The 15414-nt window shown below is 40.1% G+C and overlaps 1 protein-coding gene across 5 annotated transcripts in view; it reads right to left on the bottom strand.

Moving 5' to 3' along the window:
• Positions 1 to 15414, bottom strand: part of RPS6KA6 (ribosomal protein S6 kinase A6) — a 63848-nt gene that overhangs the window by 21291 nt on the left and 27143 nt on the right. For all 5 annotated transcript variants that reach the window (XM_075572897.1, XM_075572896.1, XM_075572898.1 and 2 more), the window contains 3 exons: positions 1731 to 1837; positions 1422 to 1459; positions 552 to 694 (listed from right to left, as the gene is read on the bottom strand). In XM_075572897.1, the coding sequence (XP_075429012.1) occupies positions 552 to 694; positions 1422 to 1459; positions 1731 to 1837 (288 nt within the window). The remainder of the gene's footprint in view (positions 1 to 551; positions 695 to 1421; positions 1460 to 1730; positions 1838 to 15414) is intronic.

Genomic DNA, 15414 nt, shown 5'->3' with positions numbered 1-15414 from the left:
AAAGATCAAAAACAAAATATCAAGAGAAAATGAAGAGTACAAGAATGTGCAGTTTAACTTAAGTAACATTCAGCTATTAGTAACATTCAAAGATGCCATAACAAATTGAATTTTTTTTTTTAAATACTTAGATTTAAGTGTAAACTTAAGTAGGGTGTAGCAAGTTCAAGTTAAACCATGCTTAAAATACTCTTGTTTAATAGCACAGTTCCTGTATCTGGTCCCACACATGTTGTGTACAATCCATTTTCCTGTGCCAAGCCCCATACATTAAAATACAATTCTCCTGCAACTCTTCTATGTGTGAGAAATAATGTAAAAATGTCTCTAGGGTCCCCAAAATTTATCATTTTCTAACACGCCTTTCTTCCAGTGGTGGTAAACTCAAATCGGCTTATTGTTCCCAATAAGATCTATTGCATTAAAAATCGATTACAAACCTTACACAGCTTCGAAAAGGCCAACAAGATAAAAACTGATCAAATATTCACTTTGTACAAAACACAACTTTAAAACTGAATGTTAAAGGACAGAAGCTACAATTAACATACCATTAGAACGCCAAACGACCACCAATCGGCACTCTGCGTGTGACCGCGCCGGTTCACTACTTCAGGAGCCATGTATTCTACTGTACCACAGAACGAATAGGCTTTCTTTTCATGGTCCACGGATTCTTTGCTGAGGCCGAAGTCTGGAAAACAAAAGCATTGCAAAAGTGCCCCCTAATGCAACGTTTATACACTAGAGCGAATGTGTGAATCACCACAAGTCAAGCTACGTCCAGTTAACTTTTAGTCAGAAGGAATATTTCAAAAGAATCACGTTTGCCGTTGCAATTTATTTCATTGGAGTATTCAAGAAAAATTATATTTCTGGGGTAGTCTTGATTATTAGTTTTCTTAGAGCAAAAGTACACCCCGTCTGCTCATTTTATCATCATTGGAACCTAGTGCACAGCATTGGCAATATCAATTTACACATTCATCTGCAATATCTCATCCAATAAATATGGAACAGTTTTGCTTTGATATAAATGCGCACACACACCTCTCTATATGTACACGCACCTCTCTATATGTACACGCACCTCTCTATACGTGTGCGCGCACGCCAGCACGCAGTATATCATTGCAAAGAAGATTGATTCGTTACTTTTCATAATTTTGCCTCAGACTTTAATAGTGCAAATGTAGGCAATAAGGCAATAAGGCAATTAATAAAGATACAAAACCTACGGCTCATGGGGGGTGAGAAGTGGGTGTTGAGACATTTGACAATATTTATGAAATGTATAAAATAAAAAACACATGAAACACAAATGATGATATAAATCAAAAATAATGCCATGTACACTAGTAGTAAAATATGGTATATGCAACTGCACATAATAAAGGTTGTGCCAATGAGTAGTGACCTACCTGTTAACTTGATATGTCCTGCTTCATCAAGCAAAATGCTGAAAATTAAAATTCACATTCACCAATACACATAACAAGATTTTTGTATAAAAAGGTCAACATTGAAAACAAAAACTGAATGACAAATGGGAAGATTTTATAAGAAAAATGAATGTTCTTTTTAAGGGAAAATACAAATACTGCGCATGCAATTTAAAGAAAATATGTTGTTTTTTTTTTTCAAAATGTAACTTCTAGCTGTAAGTGTAGGACTTTAAGAAAGGAACACATGAGTGAGGATGAAATGTTTAAGGTAATGTGTTACATTACTTTTCTGGCTTCAGGTCTCTGTACACGATTCCCAAGCTGTGAAGGTGATCCAAAGCGAGAGCCAGTTCTGCCAGGTAGAACTTCACATCTTCCTCTGTAAACATAACCTAATAAGAACTGTATAGATTTACCTTCTGATATATACTTCATTTTCCAACACTGCATTACAATAAGATGCCTTCAAAAAGGTGCAGTTTACCCCACCCTCCTTTTTAACATGGCTGGGAAGAAGGGGGTCCCCCAAGAGCTGAACCCGTGGACCCCATGGTTCTAGAGAAACAGATCTGCAAAGCTAGCGCTGGTACTTCCGCATATTTAAATCCCCCTGGCCACTCGGGCCAATAGAAAGCTGCAGACTAGCTATCGGCTTCCTATTGGCCCAAGTAACACAGCAGATTTCAAGCACCATTTTGTTTCCTTTGGAGGGGACGGTACCACACAAGCTTTACAGGTATGTATCTCGGGAACCAGAGTGTCCCTGGAGTCGTAAGTAGCTCTGGGTACTACCTGCTTTCCAGCTACGTAAAAAAGTGGGTAGGTTACTAAACAGAGCAGGGCAGACTGCTCCTTTATAATAAACCATTATACATTTTATAGGCTTGATCAAATGCAACAAATATTTGTTCCACATACGTTCTGAAAGTCATTTGCCCACAGGTAAAATGATTGATCTCACTTCAGTTGGCAAAAAATACTGCACATGTTCCAATAACTATAGCCATAACTGCAGAGACACACAGCCAGGTCATCTCAAGGGATGCCAAGGCCTCAATGAGCAGAGTGATAGAACTACTATGGAAAAGGATTGAAATCCCCTTTCCTATGCTGGCATTGCAATGCAAGTGAATGCAATAAACATGCAATGGCTCGAACCACTTTAACACATCAAACTGTCCCAGTTATTTACTTACAACAACATATTCAAACAGCACCTCTCCAGAATAGGTTAGTAAAAATAGTGAGATCAGTGAGGGCTAAAATGTAACTGTGATATATTACTCCTTTTGCTTTTTTTCAAGTGGACTGGATAGTGTTAATTTAATACTAGGGTGATTTTCTGATTTGTCTAGCCACAAACTATGATGTAATAAGAGTCCCCACTTTGTTTATGCTAGTATACTTCGTAAACATTTTCTACTATGTTTGCCATTATAACACGCCTATGGCCGTATTCTGTGCGATAGAGATATCCCATTGAGTCTCTGTCTTAATTATGGTTCCAAATATTTATATTTACTATTCCTGTTATATCCTCGTCACAGTGAAGTTATAACTTTAAGAAATGACCTGAACTTCTACACGGTCGGCTAACACAATGGTAGTACGGGTTATACTTTCCCTGAAGTTGTCGTGCATTTTGGTAGAGAACCTTAAAAGCGGTTAAACAAATTAATGATGAAACTTATTTGCAATAAGGACTCTAAATTGAGTAGCAATAGTCACAAAATATTTGAACCAAATCGCCAAAAATAACTTTTATTCTCTCACAAAAACTTAACATATACCGTACAAACTAATAATATCTCTGGGGTGATGCAGGACAGATTAAGTGTAAAGATCTTAAAAATATATATTTTTTTTCATATCCTAGATATTTTGGGCAATTTAAACATATCCCTCCCACCAAGTGTGTCCACTCCTTTTCTCCAACACAATGAGCCACGACTGATTAGCAAATTGAATTATTGTGTCTTAATCTTTTGGAGCAAGCAACAAAATAAATGGAGAAAACAAGAGAGAGAACAACCATTCATTTCAATTTCTTTGATTGTATATTTGCAGTACATGTAAGAATATTTAAGATCCAATTAATATTTCTAAAAGTCCAAATATTTAGAGGTGCCTAGCGGAAACCAGCTTCTCCATGACAAAAATCATTCCACAATATGGAAGTGTGGAGGAGCAAGCTTAAAACGTATTCTACCTGCACATTACAGAGTTGCCTCTACAGAAAAGGTGCAAACTCCAGTCCTCAAGGGCAACCAACAGGTCAGGTGTTCAGTACATCCCTGCTTCAGCACAGGTGGGTCAATCAGTGGCTGTCTAATAATGTGGCTTCGACTGAACCACCTGTGCTAAAGCAGGAATATCCACCCCTGCTCTACAGCCAGATACTGCTTCTAATTCTGTGCATGAATCATACACTGGTTACCAAGAGGAGAAATAATGTGGGTGTATGAAGATGTTCCAAACATAGAAACCAGAACTTAACCATTGAGTGATCACATTTTAAGGAAAAAAGTTAACCAGCAGTTAACATTTTTTTCCAGTACTGGGCATTCAGAAAGGCTACATGCACTCAAAACTAGAAGCCCCCAAACCTGAAGTCTAGCATAATATATAGAGAACAGAACTGAAACTTCCAGCATCTCAGATCCTAGTAGAGAATGTTCTTTAAACTCTACAGCACAAAATAGAACTATCCAGGTCTCACTGGTTAGGCCGGGCGCCAGAAAAAATGTATTATCATAACCTTACAGACTCATCAGCAAAACCAAAACCAATTTTGTGATTCGTGTTATTACAGAATGATCCCAAATTCAGATGCGACACAAGTAGGGTCATCACAAGCTTTCATGAAACGGCTCCTCTAGACTTGCTGATTTTTCAGACCACTTTTGTGTTCTTAAAAGCAGATGTACACAGCTTTGTAAGTCTGGTCCAATATTAAACATGTGTAGACAGAAGAATATGGAAATTCTATAAATTAGGGGTGTTCAATATCAATACTCCAAGGCTACCAAAAAAACAGGTTATCCGGGCAAAACATAACAAACCATATTGTCCTAGTGATGATTAAGGCTTATTGGTTTAGACAATTTGAATGTCTACACAAGAATTCGTCTACTTGCACATTAACATTAATTTTTTTTAAAACAATAATGCAGCATGTCCTGATAATATCATGAGATATAATGTATTTTAATCCATCTGGTGCTTCAGGGGTTTATGTGATTGGAGTTTTATTTTTAAAATACAACATATTGGGTTTGTAACAGATCAGGACTCGTTCTAGGTTTGTGCTAATCGTCAAAGAGGGATTAATTGGAGGTGCCAATCCTGTATGGCCCACTAAATATGCCAGATGGGTTGCATGTTGCGGATAGTCGAGATAAGGGCAGAGGTGGGAATGTGGGAATAAAATATAGCTCCTGTGACAACTTTCTATAAACATGGTCTTTTTAGAGCTAGCATCAAAGCATTCTCTACGGATGGCCAGGGGGCGTGACTAAGAAAATATCAAACCAAGAGTGACTTTATTTAAAAATAAAACTCCAATCACATTAACCCCTGAAGCACCGGATGCATTAAAATACATAATATCTCATGATACAGTATTATCATGACAGCGCTCAAAGGGGTGCCATACGTGACAAATGGTCGCATAGCGGTGGGTTAACAATTTGTATTTGTGACAAGCACGAACCCAGAACAAGTCCTTAACTGTTACAATCCCAATGTGGTATTTATAAAAACAAAAACTCCAAATCATATTAACCCCCGAAGCACCAGATGGATTAAAATAAATATCTCATGATATTATCATGACACAGCCATATTAAACTTAAGCAGGAAAAATATACGCATTCCTTCATACAACAATAGGGTGGATGATATCTGTAAGTACAGATGCAGCATGTTTAACTGCACCCATTACCCTGGGCGGCTGAGGTAGATTTACATAACGGAATGGTGTTTGTGGCACTGAAATTACCAGACCGTTGCAAAACCCATATCACAGAAAATACGTGCACCCACTGAACACTAAAATCATTTTTTTCTGCTTCATTTTGTGATGTTTCATATAGTTCTCCTGTGACCAATGACACAGATCACACTTGCGGGCATCGGAAATCGGGTTATTCCTGTCAAGGTACTGTACATGCAAGATTTTAATCCATTCGCTGCCGGAAGGGTCAGCAAAGCATCAGAGAACTTTGGGAGTAGCAGATATTCACTTTAACTCTCTACAACCATCCGCAGAGATAGATTACAAGAATATAGGTTTCATTTTCCATGTGCTACCACAATTCATTAACCTACAGAAAGACTGCCAAATCCATATAGACTGGACTTGCTCAGACTAGATAAAGTTTTAAGGATCACAAGAGTCACACCCCAAGGTATCTATCGGAAAATACGTTCTCGCTATAACAAATCATTTTAATAATCCAGTGAAGGACAAAGATTAAAAAAAAAAAAAACTGTGTAAATCCCATTAAAGCCATAATTTGAACAATGAGGCAAAAAAGAAAAAATCTGGGATCATCTAAAAAAATGATATCCTATCAGCCTTAGCAGCATCTGACTGCGGTTTCCTTTTCAATTTCATCGATATATAACTATGGTTTATAACACATGCACCTCAGAGAATGCACGAAAATTGCTCAAGTCCCTAAGATCAGCAGCTGTGACGTCGCTGAATTTTTTTTTACAAACCCCACTTAAACATGTAGCTAATAAGACTATGTTTGAGAATACTTTCTCAATCTTTTCTGCGTGAAATTCCCTACAGATAGGAGATATTAAATTAACAGGAAAGGCTTGTTATTCATCACTTCCTACTGTTTGAACACGCTTTCCAGAACTAGAAGCAGTGCTATAGATACCGTGTCTACAGAAACAAAATAAATGGTCAGAATTCTGCGTGATACACCGGCAGCTTCTCATGAAATGTGAAAGCCCCAGGAAAATAGTGCGGTGCTTGAGAAGACATTATTGGGGAAAAAGAAATCTCTGCTGGGTCCATATGATAACAGGATGCTTTCACAGTTTGGCCTTAATAACCCTTGACCCTTATTAATCCTAGATTTTCTAGTTATTTGCCGGCATGATGCTGGTTAGGGTTTCCAAAACTCTTTCCTGGATTAAAGTGTACCGAACAAAGAGTTAAAATATGAAATGTTGCATCTTGCATTGGTACAACTTATAGGAACAAAGGAGACAGGCTTTGAAGCACTGCAAGAAACAAGATCCTGCATTTTGATGTCGTTTTATTTTAAAATATGTTATTGTTTACTTTTTTGCTAATCTACATTGTCTCTGACATGAGAAGAAAAACACAATTTTTTCAGACATATTAGTGACAGTTTCGACCTCACCGAGTTATCAATGAAACGATAAATTTAGTGCTAACCATTTTGCTTCATTGAATACCCTGGCTACAAAATAGTTTCCTTTTAAATATAATTGATTTAGAACTTGAAAGCACTTTTCTGGTAACGTTGTTACCGCTTAACAAAATAAAGTCATTTTCCCACACTGAAATAAAGCAAATTAAAGTAACAATAGAAAAAAAAACACGAAACATTAAATCACGAAAACAGACTTTCTGCAGGTATTCTAGTAATAATTTGTTATCATTTAAATTGAGTTTCAAGGTCTTAACCAGGCATTGTCATTCACCAAGACTGCAGACTATTAATCCCATCTACAATTACTTTTCTTCTATGCGTCAGTTAGTTTGTACGCTTGCCTAGAAATAGCTTTTCTTGGGCTAAAAGGAAAGTATTCCACAATAAAGTACATAATCAGGATTACAATGATAATGTATGAATACGTAAAGCCGCTTTTGCATTTACTCTTTATTTTTTTTTGGTATATGTCTCTTTAAAAAGTAGTTTGGTTCAATAGGACTATTACAATGCTACACTACACTGTCAAATGGTTTGGTCTTAATCTCACATTTTCCAAGTCTATGATGTGTTAAAAGGAAAACCTTTGTTTTCCAATATAGGACAATTTATTTTATGTTACTAGACCAACGAGGAGAGCTACTCATTTTTTGAATATAGAAATGTAATATTCTTAACACCTGACCTGTTGGTGGGGTCTTCAGGAGTGGAGTCGAGCACCCCTGCTATACTTCATACAACTAAAAGGTAGTGTATTTAACATAAAACAATACAAAACAGAAGCTATGCTAACAAAAGGACAGAAGCTTTACTTGCCCAACTTTAGGAATTACTGCTGAATATAAGATCAATATGACACACACCCAATGCCAGGGTGTTTTCTTACTCCACCCTTAAGGTAAGCCTTGGAGTTTACACAATCTGTCTTAGGTCATAACATTTACACGAAGCCTCGATTATCGTTTGGAGTTTCAAATATTGCTGCTTCCTAATTCTGTTCAACACCTAAGGTTCAACGCAATCACCATTTATTTAATGTTGTTTTGTCCACTGCAAGTTGAAACTCCATTCTAAAACGGAACACACAATCACTTAGCACATACCATTTTCACAATATTCTATACCTTAAGCCAGGGGTGCTCAACTCCAGTCCTCGAGACCTTCCAACGGGTCAGGTTTTAAGGATATCCCTGCTTCAGCACAGGTGGTGCAGTCTTCGACTGGGCTACCTGTGCTGAAGCTGGGATATCCATAAAACCTTAACTGTTGAGAGGGTCTTGAGGATTGGAGTTGAGCAACCCTGGCTTAAGCCATTACAGCATTGGTACTCCATTATTAGGAAGGTAGATAGGGCAATCTGTTGCCGTGACCGCATGAACCGAACAGTTTGTTGTCTCCTGAGAGCTCGGGTTTGGCACATTGCGGATCGGGTAGTCAGATTGTTGGGGGGGGCTGGGATTGACCCGGCGGTCTTGGTACACGTTGGCAACAATGACAAAGTTAGAGAAAGATGGAGGGTCCTAAAAAATGATTACAGGGATCTAGGCCAAAAGCTTAAGGCAAGGACCTCCAAGGTAGTATTTTCTGAAATCATAGTGTAACAAAGTATGGTTGAAACATAAAACATATATACATGGACAAACAAGCACAAACAACACTAAACAAGTAGGCTGACTAATATAATGAAGATTTAATAGACACAGTTAATAGCCTTCCGTTTGCGCCCGGAACTGCGTCACAACACACCGGATCTCACTGCAAATGTAAACTCCTAAGCACCGCAACTCCAGGAACTGCTGTAACGGTCTGCTCCTCTAACAGTTCAGCTGGTGAATAGCTCTCAAAGGCCCAACGCGTTTCCCCTGAAGAATTCCCCACAACGCATGAAATGCGGTGTGTTGTCCCGCCCGCCGTGACGCAGTTCCGGGCGCAAACAGAAGGCGTCCTGTGAAGCAGAAGGCAGTGTCGCCATCATCGGCATTAATCCGAGGAGGTACCTGCAGGACTCTACACGTGGCACGCGTCCACCAACATCTGTCGCCGGACCACCATTACACCATTCACCTGCTTATATCCTGTGGACTTGCTGTAAGTAGGATTCCGGTTTTTCACACCGGCTCCTAAACCTGCTCGTCACCAGCTTGCTGGATTTTACTGTGTCTATGATCTTGTTCTCTTGTCTTCCCTGCATGTCATATCATTTTTGCTGCTGAGGAATCTGCTGTCCACTGGACTAGATCACCATTTATTGGATATCCCAAGCCATCTATTGGACTTTTTAATATCACGTATACAGATAATACTAGAAAACTTCTAAAGACTAAACCAAGTGGGCGCAGAAACGAAGGAGCCGATAAGATAATAGTACAGGCTGAAAAAAAACTTAAATGCATGCTTGCTAATGCAAGAAGCCGGACAGATAAAATGGGGGAGCTTGAATTAATAGCTTCAAGGGAGCAGTATGATATCATAGGCATTACTGAAACATGGTGGGATGAAACTCATGACTGGACAGTTAATTTAGAGGGTTATTCCCTTTTTTGGAAGGATCGAACAAATAGAAGGGGAGGTGGAGTATGTTTATATGTTAAACTGGATCTAAAACCTATTATAAGGGATGATGTTTATGAAGTGAATGATGAAAATGTAGAGACTTTGTGGATAGAAATTAGCAGTGGAGGTAAAAGTGTAAAGAAAATGTTTGTGGGAATATGCTATAAACCACCAAATATCTGTGAGATTGAGGAAGCTAAAATACTTTTGCAAATGGAGAAAGCATCAAAACTGGGTCATGTTTGCATAATGGGGGATTTTAATTATCCAGACAGACTGGGGCAATGAGATTAGCATTACAACAAAAGGAAACAGGTTTTTGGGGGTGCTTAAAGACAATTATATGACCCAAATTATTGAGGAACCAACCAGGAGAGGGGCAATACTGGATTTGGTCATATCAAACAATGTAGAAGTAATAACAAATATTCAAGTCCTGGAACATTTGGGTAACAGTAATCATAACATGGTCTCATTTGAAATAAATTATCAAAAAATAGATTTCTTGGGTTCAACAAAGACTTTACACTTTAGAAAGGCAGATTTTAATGAACTGAAGTCTAATCTAGTAGTACAGCTAAACCCCGTTATAACGCGCCTCGTTATACCGCGATTCGGTTATAACGCGGTTTTCCCGTGGCTCCCGTTTTTAAAAAAAAAAAAAAAAAAAAAAATTTAAAAAAAAATTTTTTTTTTTCATTTTTTTTTTTGCACACTGCACACACTGCACACACTGCACACACTGCACACACTGCACACACTGCACACACTGCACACACTGCACACACTGCACACACTGCACACACTGCACACACTGCACACACTGCACACACTGCACACACTGCACACACTCACTGCACACACACTGCTCATTGCTCACACTGCCACACTGCACACACACTGCACACTGCATACACACTGCTCATTGCTCACACTGACACACACTGCACACACACTGCTCATTGGACACACTGCACACACACTGCACACTGCACACACACTGCTCATTGCTCACACTGACACACTGCACACTGCACACACACTGCTCATTGCTCACACTGCACACACTGACACACTGCACACACACTGCACACACACTGCTCATTGGACACACTGCACACACACTGCACACACACTGCTCATTGGACACACTGCACACACACTGCACACTGCACACACACTGCTCATTGCTCACACTACACACACTGACACACTGCACACACACTGCTCATTGGACACACTGCACACACACTGCACACACACTGCTCATTGGACACACTGCACACACACTGCACACTGCACACACACTGCTCATTGCTCACACTGCACACACTGACACACTGCACACACACTGCACACACTCACACACACTCACACACACTCACACACACTCACACACACTCACACACACTTACACACACTTACACACACTTACACACACTTACACACTCACAGACACTCACAGACACTTAGACACACAGACACTCACAGACACTCACACACACTTACACACACTTACACACACTTACACACACTTACACACACTTACACACACTTACACACACTTAGACACACTTAGACACTCACACACACTCACACACACTTACACACACTTACACACACTTACACACACTTACACACACTTACACACACACTCAGACACTTACACACACTCACACCCACATACACACACCCATATACACACACACACTTTCTCTCCCATATATACATACACACACACACTCTCTCACTCTACACAGACGGGGGGTGGGGTCGGAGCAGAGGAAAGGCCGCGACCAGCACCACCACCCGCTCCCCCCCCTCCTCCCGCGCAGGCAGCGGGAGCGCCAGGGACAGCGGTGGGGAGAAGAAACCCCCCGCTACCACCTCCGTGCAGGCAGCGGGATCTGAGGTAAGCGGCGACCTGAGGGACATCCCCGCTCCCATCTCCTGCCTCGCGGCCTGTCCCGCGGTGACAGGGGGAAGCGGGGACAGGAGGGACATCCCCGCTCCCATCTCCTGCCCCGCGGCCTGTCACACGTGACAGGGGGAAGCGGGGACAGGAGGGACATCCCCGCTCCCATCTCCTGCCCCGCGGCCTGTCACACGGTGACAGGGGGAAGCGGGGACAGGAGGGACATCCCCGCTCCCATCTCCTGCCCCGCGGCCTGTCCCGCGGTGACAGGGGGAAGCGGGGACAGGAGGGACATCCCCGCTCCCATCTCCTGCCCCGCGGCCTGTCCCGCGGTGACAGGGGGAAGCGGGGAGCGGAGGGACATGCCCGCTCCCATCTCCTGTCCCGCGGGATGAATATGCGCTAAAGCGCGGCGGCCATTTTTTTTTCTCGCGACCCCGTTAGTAACGCGGTGGTCTCGGGGTGGACCCCGAGACCCGCGTTATAACGGGGTTTAGCTGTAATACAATGGGATGATGTTTTTGCAGGGAAAAATGTAGAAGATAAATGGGCAGTCTTTAAAACATTGTTAGAACAGCACACTTATAAGTGTATACCCTTGGGTAATAAGTATAAAAGAAATAAGTCAAAACCAATGTGGCTAAATAAACAGGTAGGGGAGGAAATGGACAAGAAGATGAAGGCGTTTAGATTCTTTAAGTCAGAAGGGACAGAGACATCGTATCAGAATTATAAGGAATGTAACAAAAATTGCATAAAGGGCAAACAAATTAGCAAAAAGGGATAATGAAAAAAGGATTGCAATAGAAAGTAAGGTCAACCCTAAAAAGTTCTTTAAGTACCTTAATAACAAAAAAATGAGAAAATAAAATATAGGACCTTTCAGTGTGAGATGGGTAGGCAGATTATTGGAGATAAGGAAAAAGCTGAGGTATTAAACAAATTTTTTGCCTCTGTGTTTACCAGGGAAGAATCAAGTTCAATAGTAGTGCCGCAGGAGGAAGCCACAACCTCCATATTAATGAACAATTGGTTAACTGAGGAAGAAGTTCATAAGCGACTTGAAAAAATTAAAGTAAATAAGGCACCTGGCCCCGATGGCATACATCCAAGAGTTCTCAAGGAGTTAAGCTCAGTAATAGCCAAACCATTATATTTAATATTCAAGGACTCCATTTCCACAGGCTCAGTACCACAAGATTGGCGTAAACCAGATGTAGTGCCTATATTTAAAAAGGGAGCTAGATCACAACCGGGAAATTACAGACCTGTAAGCCTGACTTAAATAGTAGGGAAACTACTTGAAGGTTTAATACGGGATAATATTCAGGAATACCTAATGGAAAACAAAATTATTAGTAATAGTCAGCATGGATTTATAAAGGATAGATCTTGCCAAACTAATCTTATTTGTTTCTTTGAGGAGGTAAGGAGGAATTTAGACCAGGGTAATGCAGTTGATGTGGTCTACTTAGATTTTGCAAAGGCTTTTGATACGGTTTCACACAAGAGGTTGGTGTACAAAATAAAGAAAATTGGACTCAGTAATAATATATGCACCTGGATTGAAAACTGGTTAAAGGACAGACAACAGAGGGTTGTCATAAATGGAACTTTTTCAGGTTGGGCTAAAGTCGTGAGTGGAGTACCTCAAGGATCGGTACTGGGACCCCTGCTTTTTAACTTGTTTATTAATGACCTTGAGGTTGGGATCGAGAGCAAAGTCTCCATCTTTGCTGATGATACTAAATTGTGTAAGGTAATAGAATCAGAGCAGGATGTAATTTCTCTTCAGAAGGACTTGGAGAGACTGGAAACGTGGGCAGGTAAATGGCAGATGAGGTTTAATACAGATAAATGTAAGGTTATGCATTTGGGATGCAAGAATAAAAAGGCGACTTACAAATTAAATGGAGATATATTGGGGGAATCCTTGATGGAGAAGGATTTAGGAGTGCTTGTAGAAAGCAGGCTTAGCAATAGTGCCCAATGTCATGCAGTAGCTGCAAAGGCAAACAAGATCTTATCTTGCATCAAACGGGCAAAGGATGGAAGGGAAGTAAACATAATTATGCCCCTTTACAAAGCATTAGTAAGACCACACCTTGAATATAGAGTACAATTTTGGGCACCAATCCTAAGAAAAGACATTATGGAACTAGAGAGAGTGCAGAGAAGAGCCACCAAATTAATAAAGGGGATGGACAATTTAATTTACGAGGAGAGGCTAGCTAAATTAGATTTACATTAGAAAAGAGGCGTCTAAGAGGGGATATGATAACTATATACAAATATATTCGGGGACAATACAAGGAGCTTTCAAAAGAACTGTTCATCCCACGGGCAGTACAAAGGACTCTGGGTCATCCCTTAGGGTTGGAGGAAAGGAAATTTCACCAGCAACAAAGGAAAGGGTTCTTTACAGTATGGGCAGTTAAAATGTGGAATTCATTACCCATGTAGACTGTGATGGCAGATACAATAGATTTGTTCAAAAAAAGGTTGGACATCTTTTTAGATGGGAAAGGTATACAGGGATATACCAAATAAGTATACATGGGAAGGATGTTGATCCAGGGATTAATCCGATTGCCAATTATTGGAGTCAGGAAGGAATTAATTTTTCCCCTTAATGGGGTTTTTTGTTTGCCTTCCTCTGGATCAATAAGTAAGTATAGATATAGGATAAAGTATCTGTTGTCTAAATTTAGCATAGGTTGAACTTGATGGACCTACGTCTTTTTTCAACCTCATCTACTATGTAACTATGGTACACCAAGAGTAATTATATATCTTTCAGTAGAAAGTCCATTCTTCAGTATTAGGGGATTCCTTTTTTATTTGGATTAAGAATAAATATTATAAGACAATCTTTCGAGAGTGCTCTATTCCTCAGGTCAGCAATACTGATTTACAGAGATCCCATGAGTTTAACACAGATGTAAAAAAATAGAAAAACCATGACAGCCATCTAAGGCAGATGATACCGCGAAGGAATAAACAGACAAGGCAATAAATGAATGGGACAGTGTGCAGCGATGGATGCATGGAGGAAGAGGGGGTTAATTGTAAAATTCACAGAGGAGCAGGGGGAAACATTACAAAAAATTATGAAAGTGTTAAAAAAAAAAAAAAAACATATCAGCATTAATCCTCTTGTTTTTGTGTCAAAGAGTATTATCATTTTGAGTGCAAAGGTTTTCCGAAAATCTTAAACAATTTTATGAGTCCTTGAATTCATTCCACCCATCAATTAAGCTCAAAATAGATTATTTTGCAAACCTAGTGAACTTTTGAGATACCACAGTAACACTGAAGAATGGCAAGCTACACACATCTTTATACAAGAAACCCACAGACAGATACATCCATAACTCCAACTTACATCCCACTCATACAAAACGAGCCATCATACACAGCCGGCTATAAGATATCACTGCATATGCTCAGACACCTCACAACCCAGACAATCATTCAGACAGAAGGGATACAAGTCAAAGACTATTGCCACAGCAATCACAAATAAACTTAAAGCCCCACAAGATCGCCTGTTCCAATACAAGAAAAAAAAAAAAAACAACCACATGCATACCACTAGTGGCTACATACAACCCTGCCCTAGAGGGAATGTGAAACATAATCAAACATCTGCAACCCGGTGCCGACAGAGGATGAAAAATCAAAAGACATCTTCGCCTAAACCTCACCTCCTTGCATTCCGGTAACCGCCAAACTTCAGACAGAAGTTAGTCATTAGAAAACTTCATAACGAACAAAAGGACGTGGTTAATGGCGCAAGAACACACGTTGCAAACTTAGCAAACATATATGCCAAGATCCCACAGCCAGTTACAAACATACATTCAATGTTAAAGGATCATACTGCTGCACATCCAGGAATATGGTTTATATGATTCAATGCAACAAATGTGACCAAGGACGCTACATTGGTGAAACCAGCCAAAAACTTCAAACCAGAACGAATCTAAACTAGACACACAATAACACATCATAAAGAAGGAAGATATTGCACTCCAGTGACACCACTTCTCACAGCCAGATCATTCCATAAATTCACTGA

The sequence above is a fragment of the Ascaphus truei genome, chromosome 16 (assembly GCF_040206685.1).
Source record: "Ascaphus truei isolate aAscTru1 chromosome 16, aAscTru1.hap1, whole genome shotgun sequence".
In the NCBI taxonomy this organism is placed as follows: domain Eukaryota; kingdom Metazoa; phylum Chordata; class Amphibia; order Anura; family Ascaphidae; genus Ascaphus; species Ascaphus truei.
The sequence above is the reverse complement of the archived record's forward strand: the minus strand, read 5'-3'. Positions and strand labels throughout refer to the sequence as shown.